Source organism: Rhipicephalus microplus, chromosome X, assembly GCF_043290135.1.
Source record: "Rhipicephalus microplus isolate Deutch F79 chromosome X, USDA_Rmic, whole genome shotgun sequence".
Taxonomy (NCBI): Eukaryota; Metazoa; Arthropoda; class Arachnida; order Ixodida; family Ixodidae; genus Rhipicephalus; species Rhipicephalus microplus.
The window spans coordinates 364216172-364229574 of NC_134710.1; the positions used below are offsets into that span (position 1 = coordinate 364216172).

General features: G+C 47.8%; 1 protein-coding gene across 1 annotated transcript; it reads left to right on the forward strand.

The window, feature by feature from the left end:
• The first annotated feature begins 1066 nt into the window (after positions 1–1066).
• Positions 1067–13085, forward strand: LOC142775365 (uncharacterized). Its single transcript, XM_075876730.1, has 6 exons — positions 1067–1256; positions 2502–2690; positions 3513–3686; positions 10450–10551; positions 12810–12907; positions 12981–13085. Exons 1-6 carry the CDS (start codon positions 1067–1069, stop codon positions 13083–13085), a joined length of 858 nt encoding a protein of 285 aa, XP_075732845.1.
• Positions 13086–13403: the final 318 nt, after the last annotated feature.

Consider the following 13403-nt stretch of genomic DNA (forward strand, 5'->3'; position numbering starts at 1 on the left):
TGTTGGCTCCACACCTTTTATTGAGGGACATCTGCGGATGTCGTGCCGGGTTCCAAGTACGAACAGTAACGCTTCGCAGGAGGCATGGCGCACGATAGGAAAGTTTTCCAAAACCTAGCCGTAGCGAGTTTCGAACACCCATGAAGCGCAAGAACTATTTATCGACGGCAATCACGGAATTCAGTTACCTCGCTCGAGTGGGAAGCTCGCTGGTTGCCAGCTGCAGATAGCGTATCTACGGTGCCTAGAATGCTGTAGCGTAGCGGCCAGAAGACTGAACTCCGCATAGTGGCTGTAGCACTGTAGATGTCCTAAAAATTAGCTCACAACGGCGGCTACGGCACAATACCAACAAATTCAAACGGGCAAGCCGTACCAGGATTCTCCAATCATACCTGCAACAAAACTGTGAAACTCGAACATGCATGAGCCGTAGCCAGCAGGTTGTCGCGACATCTAGAGGCAGCAATTTCAAACATTAACTCCCCTTAATGTTGTTCGTTTGTGTACGTTTTTGTGTTACGCCGCACGCAGTGCTGTCATTGTTGCGTGATTGATAATTAGTTTTAATTCAAAAGATGACGCGACGATTGACAAACTTTCGCAATTCTGGCCGTAGCTTGTGCAGGTTTTAATACATGATAATATATATTATACACAGTAAATAGACGCTCACCCGGTTGAACAGCCAGGCAGTTTTGGCCGACACTAGCAGATTTCTTCAACGTGTAATCTACGCTTGCAACGTTTTGTTCCACAAAATAACATGAAACAACCTCCAGAAACACATAAAATAATAATATTACTTTTTAAAATTGATTTCTGCAAGTACTGTTTTTCAAAAAAGCTTTTATTTTATAACCAGATACTAGCGCCGCTGTCAGAAAGTTTGCCGTTTGCTTATGCCTGAAAGTACACAAAACAGTCAGGTGTTCTGTTAACAGTCGTCGAGTTTCTTTGATGTGCCTCGCGGAGGTCATGCCTTTATTTTGTGTAGTTGCCATCACTATCCTTCTCTGTGGTTTTTTTTCGCTGCGAGAACTTTACAGGGGACCTGCCGACAGTCATGGTGTATTTTGTATACGTGATATACGCATTTGACAAGGTGAAAAAGGTGACAACCTCTAACCACGTGAAAAACTTTAAGCAAAAGAACTCGAGTGATTTCGAAGTTAAACGCTTATATAGCATTTACTGGGATGGGGACAGCCGCTCAGCGGGGGCGTACTACAACGCCGAGTTCCTGCACATGACAGGTGAGAGATACACCAAGTTCCTCTGCCATGCATTGTTCACACTGCATGCACCGTGCGTAGAGAAATAACAGCGGATATTGATTTGGGTTTCCGGAATCGTCTCTAAACGTCATAGTACTCGTAGCCGTCACTAAGTCAATGCAGCGTGTTACAGTTCACTTTTTTATATGTATATTTACCTTGAAAGGAGGAAAAGGACGACTACCTGAAGGAAGTCAGGAGTCGTCAAATCAGCAAAGGCGCTACCGCAGCCCCAACCGGCCATGGTGATGACAAGGTATTGGTGCTTCACAAGTGGTTGAAAATGTTGGAATTTTTTGCCTGATTGTAATGATACTGTGCACATGGCCATGGTAGAATAGCGATTCATTTGTTGGGTGTTTCTTGTCTGCAATTAGCTCGGACTTGTAACTTAGTTGTGCCATTTCAGCTCTGCGCTATTTAGAAGTTGGTATGATTCTACCAGCACAGTTAGCCTCGTGTTTTGACTTCGAGGTGTACTAATTTTAGAAAAAGGTGAAATCAAGCTGGTTGGTACAGTTTCATTTCCCTAAGAAAGCGTGAACAGATGACACATCAAAAATGAACAAGATATTACATTATGCTAATTGACGCTTAAGTCAGTAGTTGTGTACTTGGGGTCTGTGGTGCCAACATTTGGGTTTATGGCAGTATTTGTATGAAGAAAATTTTCTTCGTTCAGCGAACGAAGAAAATTTTCTTCATACAAATACTGCCATAAACCCAAATCCTTTTGTTTGTATGAAGAAAAGCAATTTCTACGTGGCTTTGTGAAGCAATTGAGAATGGCAGGCAGCATGCTGTGCTATAAATAATTGAAAGTGATGTCAGTTCCTGTCTTTCGTTCGCCATCGCAGGGCACATGCGTCTCAGTGACCGCGCCGCGTTAAAATCCGTGCGGCATGCCAGTTGGCGTAGTGTGTGTGTTTTGATAATTTTCCTCGCACTTATGATGAAAGAGAATTGTTCAGGACATTATTCAGCCTGCAGTGAGGCAGTAATGACTCGGGAACTCGAATCTTCTGCGTGTGCCATGTCATGTCACTTGTTTCTTTAGTTCACTTTGCCCAGCGTCAAATTTAATGTTTCAAAGTCAGTGTCTTTTTTTCCGGAAAACTGCAGACAACTGTGAATATGACAAAATATTCTTATGACACATTCAGTAACATGAAAAATTATGGATATTGGTAAATAAAGAGGAGAATCACTTATCTCATTTTTCAGGTCCAGAAACCACAAAAAATAGACAGGTGGCCAAGCAAAAGGTGTCTAGACAAATACTTCAGGATATGACCGAGAAACAGGCATCTGAGCTCTGTAAGGAGCTAGCTTTGCTGAAAGAGCAAAATCGGAAGCTGCGATCCTTTATTATGAAGCTGCAGGAAGAGCTCCTGCACCACCTTTCAGAAGCACGTGAGTTATAGTTTTGTAAATCTACCAAAGTTATCTAAGAAAAAGACTTCCTAATTTGAGTGAGAAGTATGAAACAACCAATCGAAATAATGCCAATTTCAGTTCACCAGCCAAACTGTAGTGTGTGTACATAGCGGTGAGTTGTTAGTCAATATCTGTAAATTTATTGGGAAATAACAAGGGACACTGTTCTACAGCTGTCACTTAGCAAGTTGCTTACTTATTGGCGTCCACTTGAACATTGTATAGGTTCTAGCTAATGGATAATCCATAATTCAGCATTAGTGCAGAACTTCTGGCTTAAGAACATAATAAACACTTCCGCTAGAAGCTTCTGAGTCAATGGTACACTTCTGATGGTTCGATCGTAGACCTCAGCCAGGATCATGAGTGACGGAAGAGCGTTTGCACAGATTGAAATATGCGAGGAAATGAAATGCCTGTCACTTTAACAAAGCAAGACTAATTGGATATAGGAAAAAACTTTATTATGCAAAAGACTGGGAGAATAATGCAAGAGTTCATTTAAATGCATGGTGTATATACAAAGGGAAGAGAAATTATTCTAATAGATAACAGAAATGATAACAATTTAACACAGCAAATAAGGCCTTATAGGGCCCCCAAGAATGTGTAACCAGTAACGTGTTTGTAAAGCCAAACTAGGAGTAGCAACAACACAATGGAGCCCAGTGAACACAGAAGTATGAGTGATTCACCATGAAAAAAAAAGGAAAATGTTTATTGACTATTTACGCCAACTTTAGAAATGAAATTTTGCTATGGATTGTTTGTAGTCATACAATCGCTGTGCTTTCCTAGGTATGCGGGCTGAGCAAACGGCCCCATGCAGTTGTGGCAAGGTAAAGGAAAAATCCCCACCAGCGACAAGGTCAGAGGCCACATGGTCGCCAATGCATGGTGACCATACAAATGCCCTTCATTCTGGGCAAGTCCCTCAGAACAGGCCAACACTTTCACAGCAGTTATTTACAGGTGTGAAGAAGAAAGAGCGTCGTTGGCAAGCAACATCGCCACCGCTTGGGTACTGGGTGCTGGGCTTCGCTCGCTCGGCTCGTGCTGATCATCGCCGGCATCTGCTTGACCGTTGCTCTTGCACGATCGTGTTTCTTCGTAGGACCACCGTCGCAACAGTCGTCAATAAACCCTTTTTCAATTGGTGGAAGGTGCTGACATTCCCCGTCGCCTGAACCTGGGTGCTGCCATTCGCCGTCGCCTGAACCTGGAGCTGCGCAACCGAACGCTACCTCCCATCATGGCTACCAACAACGCGCATCCTGGCTCTTCCACTCCATCCCCCAGCAACCCCAGCGTTCTTCGTTTGCGAGAGCCCAAGGTCTTTAGCGGAGCTGATGAGACCGACGTGGAAGACTGGTTCGCTAACTATGAACTGGTGAGCGCTAACAACAAGTGGGATGACGCGGACAAATTGACTTACGTCATCTTTTACCTCACTGACGTGGCCGAAATGTGGTATAATAACCACAAAAACGACATCACGACGTGGTCCATCTTTAAAACCTTGTTTGCTGACGTTTTTGGCCGACCCGCAGTCCGCAAGTCCAGAGCCGAACAACGCTTGCGGACTCGCGCACAAAAGCCAACGGAATCTTTCACCAGCTACATCGAAGACATTATTGGTCTTTGCAACCGTGTGAACACCACCATGGCCGAGTCGGAGAAGATTCAACACATCCTCAAAGGGATAAATGACGGTGCATATCAGCTGCTCCTGGCCCGTAATCCTGCCACCGTTGCGGAACTTGTCACTTTGTGTCAAAGTTTCGACGAGTTGAGCAAGCAGCGCGCCCTGACTCGCCCATTTTCCTCACACGCCGACTCACTCTCCAGTCTCACTTCTGTTCCCGACCACTCACCAACCCTGCAAGAGATTAAAGACTTTGTGCGTGAAGAAGTAGCTCGGCAACTGTCGTTGATTCCCTTCACGCAGCAGCCGCCGTCCTCTCGTCTGCCCTCACCACTCCGCGACGTTATTGCCGAAGAGGTAGCTCAGGCTGTTCCCGTCGCTGCCCACCAGCAGCCTGTGGCCATGCCTGTTGCCCATGCGCCGGCTATGCAGCCCGTGGCCGCGCCCCTTACGTATGCCCAGGTGGTACGTAGCAGACCCCGCCAGCAGCATTTGCCACCCATGTCTTCAGTCCCTCCCCACTCCGCCCCATTTTCGACACCTTGGGCCGCACCACGAGTCAGCAATTCCTGGCGCACTCCTGACAATCGACCGATCTGCTACGCCTGCGGTACTCCAGGACACGTGGCACGATATTGTCGCCGTCGCTTCCAACCACTCCGCGACGCTACTCGGCCGTTACCGTATGACCCACAGCCCATGCACATACCTGCTCCCTATCCCTCACCGCAGTATGGATGCACTAACTTTCCTGAGTCTCGGTCCCACCAGCCTCAAACTCACTCTCCCCGCTCCCATCTCCTCGCAGGCGATCACTGTCCCCAATGCGTCCTAGACCCGCTTCCTCCAACCGGGAAAACTGAACGCCGCAGTTCCAGAGGCAAGAACTGCGCCGTCGTCGAAATGCTCAAGTCCTCGCACTTCACCAGCTAACGTCGTCGCTATATCTGTCGATGGTGTTTCTACCTTTGCCCTCGTCGACACAGGTGCTGCCGTTTCTGTTATAGCCGCCCAGCTCTGCCACTCCCTACGCAAAGTGACCACGCCGCTCTCTGGACTATCGCTTCGTACAGCTAGCGCACAACAAGTTCGACCTCTTGGCACCTGTACGGCCCGCATATTCATCCAAGGCTCTATGTACGTTGTCGAGTTCATCGTCCTTTCGGTGTGCTCGCATGACGTTATCCTAGGGTGGGACTTTCTGTCAAATCATCATGCCATCATCGACTGCGCATGCGCTGAAGTTCAATTTTCGCACCTGTGTGACGAACCTTTGCACGAAACCCTTGAGCGGTCGCCAAAACTTGTCGTGCGTGAGGACACTGAAATTCCGCCAGCCTCTCTTGCCGTTGTCCCGGTTTGCTGCGATGACTATAACGATGCTACAGTAATGTTTACACCTTCCGACATTTTCATGAGCCGCAGAGCCGTTTCCTTGCCTTTCGCTACACTCGACGTCACTGCGGGCCGAAGCAATATTTTCGTCCACAACCCCCTTTCTGCACCGCTTACGCTACTTGCCGGCGAATGTCTCGGTCGAGTGGAGTACCTCGATTCCTGTTTATTCCTTAACATGCCAGACGAATCGTGCAGTAGCGCCTCGACCGAACTTCATCCCTTTCCCCACTGGAGTGCTCATCGAGTGACACCTTCTCGAGTTCCATCGCCGACACCTTAAGTGCCCATGAACGCGCCGAGCTTCTTAATCTCCTCCAGCACTTCGCGAATTCATTCGACGTTTCTCAGCCGCAATTGGGTCGGACTTCCGCAGTGCACCACTACATTGACACCGGTGAGCACCAGCCATTGCGTCAAAGACCGTACCGTGTCTCTGCTGCAGAACGTCACGTCATCAACGACCAGGTCGAAGAGATGCTACGCCGTCGCGTTATTCGACCATCGCACAGTCCTTGGGCATCTCCTGTCGTTCCAGTTCGAAAAAAAGATGGATCGATTCGATTTTGCGTCGACTACCGGCGATTAAACAAGGTGACGCGGAAAGACGTCTATCCATTACCGCGCATAGACGATGCCCTTGACAGCCTACAAGGAGCCGAATTCTTCTCCTCCTTAGACTTACGATCTGGATACTGGCAGGTTCCTATGGCAGAAGCTGATCGCCAGAAAACTGCGTTCATTACACCAGATGGCCTGTACGAATTTAACGTAATGCCATTTGGTCTTTGTAATGCTCCTGCCACGTTTGAACGGCTCATGGACAACACACTGCGTGGACTGAAGTGGTCTGTGTGCCTATGCTACCTCGACGACATTGTCGTTTTCTCTCCCGATTTTCCTACGCATCTGCTTCGGCTCCAACTGGTTCTGACGTGTTTAACCAACGCTGGGCTCCAACTGAACCTTAAAAAGTGCCGCTTCGCCGCGCGAGAGCTGTCCATCTTAGGGCACATCGTCTCCAAGCATGGTGTTCGACCCGACCCTGCAAAACTGCGAGCAGTCGCTGAGTTCCCGAAACCTACAACACTGAAAGAATTACGCAGTTTTGTCGGACTATGTTCGTACTTCCGGCGCTTCGTGCGAAATTTTGCATCGATCATGTCACCACTGACCAACCTCCTACGCGGTGATGCAGACCTTTCATCCTGGTCTCCTGATTGCGACGTCGCGTTTGCCACGCTCCGTAGTCTGCTAACATCTCCTCCAATTCTTCGGCATTTCGACCCAACAGCTGCAACGGAAGTTCACACAGACGCTAGTGGGGTTGGTCTAGGCGCCGTCCTCGCCCAACGCAAGCCGGGCTACTCCGAATACGTCGTCGCTTATGCGAGTCGCACACTTACTAAAGCTGAGGCCAATTACAGCGTCACTGAAAAAGAGTGCTTGGCGCTAGTGTGGGCGCTTCGCAAGTTCCGCCCTTATTTGTACGGTCGCCCATTCGACCTGGTAACGGACCACCATGCACTTTGTTGGCTCGCCACATTGAAAGACCCTTCTGGCCGCCTAGCTCGGTGGGCACTGCAAATCCAGGAGTACGACATTCGTGTCATCTATCGTAGCGGACGCAAGCATTCTGACGCCGACGCCCTGTCGCGTTCGCCTTTACCTCCCGACTCGGCCTGCGGAACCACTGGTATCTCCATCGCATCTCTCGACCTCGACTCCTTTACCAGTGAACAACACAAGGACCCGTGGATCGCCTCTCTTTTTAACTGTCTTTCTGGATCGTCAACCACTGCGGTACCACGATCTCTCCGACGTCAAGCTGCTCATTTCGCCATTCGTGATCGGCTACTACACCGACGCAACTACGCCCCCGAAGGTCGTAAGTGGCTCTTGGTTGTCCCGCGCAGCTTGCGATCACAAATCTGCGCCTCCTTTCACGACGATCCCCAATGTGGTCATGCCGGAGTTTTCAAAACTTACGAACGCATTCGCCATCGCTTCTACTGGCGCGGAATGTATAATTTCGTTCGAAAATTCGTTATGGGCTGTCCTGACTGTCAACGTCGCAAATCACCGCCTTTCCACTCGTCCGGTGCGCTTCAACCGCTTCCGTGCCCTGCCAAACCTTTCGATCGGATCGGAATTGATCTCTATGGCCCTCTACCGACAACATCAGATGAAAATCGGTGGATTATAATCGCTGTGGACCATTTAACACGCTACGCTGAGACCGCCGCCCTTCCAAGTGCCACTGCGCGGGACGTAGCATCCTTCATCCTTCATCGCTTCATATTACGACATGGTGCACCTCGAGAACTACTAAGCGACCGAGGTCGAGCCTTCCTATCAGAAGTCGTCACGTCTCTGCTTTCTGAATGCCATGTTGTTCATCGCAAGACCACGGCATACCACCCGCAGACTAACGGGCTCATGGAAAGATTTAACCGCACCCTTGGCGATATGCTCGCCATGTATGTGACATCCGATCATACTAACTGGGATCGCATTCTTCCATTCATTACGTTCGCATATAACACCGCGGCCCAGTCTACCACTGGATTTTCACCTTTCTTTCTTCTTTATGGACGCGAACCATCCCACACCAACGATACTCTCCTTCCATACCGTCCTGACGCATCCGAATGCCCATCTGTGTCCGAAGCTGCCCGAAATGCGGAAGAGTGCCGTGAACTCGCACGCACCTTTACGTCTCGAGAACAACAGCGCCAGAAAGAAAACAACGTCGACTCTTCACAAAGCCCCAGCTATTCCCCGGGATCACTTGTATGGCTGGCTGTTCCTTACCAAACCCCCGGCATTTCCTCAAAACTCGTTCCAAAGTACGAGGGCCCATACCGCGTTTTGGAGCAAACCTCGCTGGTGAATTTTCTCATCGAGCCACTTTCCCCATCTGACGACATGCGCCGGCGTGGACGTGACATCGTCCACGTCGCCCGCCTTAAGCCATATTATAGCCCTCTGCCTCCAGACTCGTAGGTCGCCAGGATGGCTCTTTTTCGGCGGGGGCAAATTGTGAAGAAGAAAGAGCGTCGTTGGCAAGCAACATCGCCACCGCTTGGGTACTGGGTGCTGGGCTTCGCTCGCTCGGCTCGTGCTGATTATCGCCGGCATCTGCTTGACCGTTGCTCTTGCACGATCGTGTTTCTTCGTAGGACCACCGTCGCAACAGTCGTCAATAAACCCTTTTTCACAGGTATGAAAGTTCAAGTACCTAGTGCAAAGTGCTTTCATTGTGTGATAACATAAGCATTTCATTCTAATTCTTCTAACGTGATGTAATCTAAAGTGGTGTTTCGTAAAATACACTGTGATGAAACGCTTGCTTTATTACTAGCCTTTGGAAGGGTCTTGCTGCACTTTTCCAAGTAGTGATTGGGTAACGTCCATAAAGAAGTTTATTGCCTTACAAATCAACTGCCGCCACTTTTTTTTTTAAATCCATCGAGTACGAAGACAGAGATTTGCTGTATGCTATCAGGGCTGTCTCTTTCTTTTCGCACTAGTGAGTGCACTAAAAGCTACACGGGGGTACATCATAAAAAGGCAGGAAAGTCACGGCATCTCGTGCTGGCAGCGGTAACTATGTAGCTCATGATACTCTAATCAACCAGTGGCCGTGAACTTTGTGTTAGTGACATGGTTATTTTGAATTATGGCAGCATTTTTTTAAAGAGAAGCTATTTATAGCTGGCTTTGACAGTTCATTGTGAATTCCAGTCTGTGTATTTCACTATAATGTTTGGCTCATCTGTTCTCAGGAGCCTCAACTGTCTATCAGCCGCACTTCTGACCGTGCTCAAGGAGTGTCACAGGTACCCTTTAATGGCAAGGGAATATAATGAACAGATATGTTTTCACTGAGAAGTTCACTTTACCCTCAAAATAATGATAATAAAAATTTATTTGGGGGGATCGTGCAGTGGCAGATTTTCTCCTTAGTAAAATCTAGGAGTGAATCTAGCCTGGCAAAAGAATGTTGGCAGTGGCTTTGCCAGACTGTCTTCACATCTTGTGATGCTGACTGCTAAAAGAAAGCAAAGTGTTTTTTTAGCGGCAAAGGGTGCACTATCCCAGCTTTCTCGGCACATGGCACCGTGCAAGAAACTTCATTGAGCAGCCACAACAATGAGCCTACTAGCTGCTGAAGAAGCCAATATGATACTTTATCTACTACAGGACATTTATATAGTGTATTTCTCCGAAAGAGTTTCAAGAATCGGCATGGCTTTGTGGTAGGACTCCTGCGTTCCACCCAGGTGGCCCAAGTTTGATTCTCACTCACGCCGAAGTTTTTCATTATTAATTTTATTTGCAGCTTTCTCCTAGTTTTCAATCACGGGTGATTTTTCGCTCACAGCCAACGACCCTGACACTGGGATTTCCGTGAAACGACTTTTATAATGCTATTGCGTTAAAAGAAGCCCCTTCTCCTTTCACTCTCTTTCGTTCATTGGCTCGTCTCTCCTCCTGGGCGATTATTCGAGGTGGTTTTGGGGATCTTCAAAGAAAAGACAACTGTCCTGTTATTGGGCATTGAGAGAATATTTATGAAACAAATGAGTCTTCATATTAAATTTACTACGCTTACAACTGCTTAATGGATAGTAGAAAGAAGGAAATTTTGCAGCAACACCCTGATAAAGTACGGCAGAATATTTTTTACAGGGCTGGATCCTGCAGCGTTTCCAGGCCAAGTACTGTGTGCAGAGGCTGCACCTGCAGAAACCCAGCCACCTCAGCATTCAAGGCCACATCCACCACTTGCAGGTATATTGTATCTTCAGAAGCAGAAAAAATTTGTTAATTCTTGTTAGCAGAATAAGGTGTTTTTTCTTGACGTAACGCTATGTGAACAAGCAATATTACCATATTTACAGTCAAACTTCGCTACTACGAAACTCACGGGACGCGGAAAAAACTTCGTTGTGGCAAAATCTGCCGCAGAACATGCCACATTTGACCACACCCTCCACAAACATCGTTTGTTTTATAAAAAAGACTGTCACTTTCGTTTGCCCCCTTCCTATGGACGTCAGCTCAACGGTTCAACACACGCACGTGGTCAGCGGATGCATCGCGAGGTCATACGCGGGCGCCAATGATAGTGCAAATGATGTCAAATGCATTCACTCCATCACCTTCAATGAATACATCACCGTTGGCGTGAACGTTGTTGCTTATGATCAGCTAACTGACTGAAGGTGGCGCCGATGTGTGTTGTGCATCACATTCATGTCCAGCGACGCAATCTTATAGCGAACTTCTTCAGTTATTGCCTAGTCAGTTAGCTCATGATGAGCAAAAAAGTCTGAATCAACTGCAATATAATTGTATGGGCTCACGTCTGTGTGAATGTTTACCGTGCCCAGGCTGCCGTAGCACACGCGAGTGCACATGCACAAATGACAGGTTTCGGCGCTTTAAAAGATGCTTTAGCGCTTATGTTGTACTGCAATGCTGCAAACGCGCGATCTAAAGGGAATGTGGATTGGTTCTTGTGGCTCCAGCATTGCAAAGCAAGCCTGCCCCTTGCCTCAAAGTGGCCTGCCGCATCACTATCGCCACCAGTGGGCACATATTTTAGGGGCGAAGCTCCTTATAGCAGCACCCGTTTGTCCTGCGTAGTATGTAACCAGTCTTACGCTTTGACCTGCAAACATTTTGACCTCCAAGGTGGTGCCGGTGAGAGATTCCTTCTGTGCGTTGTTGAACAACAAAAAATAGTGCTCAATGTGCATGCCAATAGCTGATAATGGGGTATGAGAGACAGGAGCATTCGGCTTTTAGTTAACGTGCACGCTGCGATCCCCATTAGCAGCCATTGCATATACATTGAGCACTATCTGAAGTGAAAGTGTTGCTACGTTATACCCGCTGGGTGTAACCACCTTAGTTTTAGAAAGGTTTAGCGAGCGTTGAGCCGCAGTGCCATGAATACAATGAACTAGTATATACCATGAATGAACTCGAGGTAGTTAAAGGTGGTGGAAAGTAGGTACGAAGTGCAAGCCGTAAGAAAGTAAAAGCCGAATTCTCCTGTCTCTCATTTCCCATGCAGCCATTGGCATGTACATTGAGCTCTATCTGCCAAGAAAAGGTTGCTACGTTATACTCGCTGGGCGTAACCTCCTTGGTTTTAGAAAAGTTTAGCGAGTGTTGGGCCGCAGTGCCATGAATACAGTGAACTAGTATATACCATGAACTCGAGGTGGTTTAAGGTGGGAAGTAGACCCGAAGCGCAAGCTGTTAGAAATTGTGCGTGTGCCACCTCTCGTTTAGTCCTTGGAATGTCCGCTGGATGGCGGTGTTTCTATATGGGGAATATATGATGAAAAGATGCGAGACGGTGATACTTGGAGTGTTGAATAGATGGACGAACGGACACACAGATAGATGCATGAATGGACGCATGAACGGACGCAGGGGCGGATGCATGGATGAACGCAGGAACGGACGCACGCACGGCCGCACGCACGGACGGGCGGATGGACGCATGGACGGTCGCACAGACGGAAGGAAGCAAAAACGAATGGACGGACGAATGCTTCGCCCCACTCTCCATCATTCACTTCGTCAATATGCTGCCAATTTTTTTATGGAAACAAAGCGCAGGTAATGTTCGAAAAGTTTCATGGTTGACAATATGCTCGAATTATTGTAAGACGAATTTTCAAGTCAAGCTCCAGTGAGCGAAAATTTTGTTGAAGCGAAAACAAGCGCGAAAAATGGTTCGTTGTGGTGAGAACTTCGAAGCATTGACTTCTATAGCAAGCTGACTGGGAATAAAAAAATCCTTCGTTGACGCTAAACGTTGGTTGGAGCAACGTTGGTTGTAGCGGGGTCCGACTGTACTCGCATAATAGGCAAGGTGCACTTTTTTTTCTCCCTAAATTGTTGCTCCGAATTCGGGGTGCTCGATTGCGGGGTAAAGTTTCTGAATTTTTTTGCCAACTGCAGTCACAAGAGTCATCGTATTAAATTTACTGCGCTTACAACTGCTATAGTACGACAAATTGTTTTTGTAGAGGCTGAACCTGCGGAACCCGAGTCGCTCCAGAATTCAAGGCCACAGCCACCTGCTGTGGAGACACCACCAGCCTTCACTTTAATGGGCAGTGGCATGGTAAGATCACCTGAACTAAGGACGATCAGAGATGATGTGGATGTAGTAAATACTGAGAATTGTTTTCCTACAGGTGCACCTAGCCAACAGTGTAACCGTCACAAAGGAGGTGTATGAGACACTGATGGCAGTTCCTAAAGATTCGCACTTCATCAAGCGGGCAGCCACCGCAATTTAGTCATCTGAAGTACTGGCGTAAAGAAGTTTTTGAAGTACTTGCGCAAAGAAGTCTCCGAGATGGGGTTATTCAATTTTCTTCGAAACTGCGGCTCAGAACCGCAAACTAGCATTTATTATGTTGAAGATAGTAAGGGTGCGGGAAGGGATATAGGTGTTATGCGGTAAAGGTGTAGCACGGCAGCATCATGAATGGGTCCACGTTCTGCTGCCGTCGTGAGGCTCGGGAAAAGACCATGGCCTGTGATATTCCATCAGGCAGGAAAGACTCTAATCTACCCGACTCAGATGACTACCTGCCCGGTAGCTAGAATGTTTT

What these genes read in the sequence shown, in the direction of transcription:
- LOC142775365 (XM_075876730.1), top strand. Translation starts at nt 1,067, where the DNA reads ATGGTGTATTTTGTATACGTGATATACGCATTTGACAAGGTGAAAAAG. An exon ending in CGAGTTCCTGCACATGACAG is followed by an intron (nt 1,257 to 2,501) that starts GTGAGAGATACA and finishes CTCATTTTTCAG; the next exon opens with GTCCAGAAACCACAAAAAAT. An exon ending in GCACCACCTTTCAGAAGCAC is followed by an intron (nt 2,691 to 3,512) that starts GTGAGTTATAGT and finishes GTGCTTTCCTAG; the next exon opens with GTATGCGGGCTGAGCAAACG.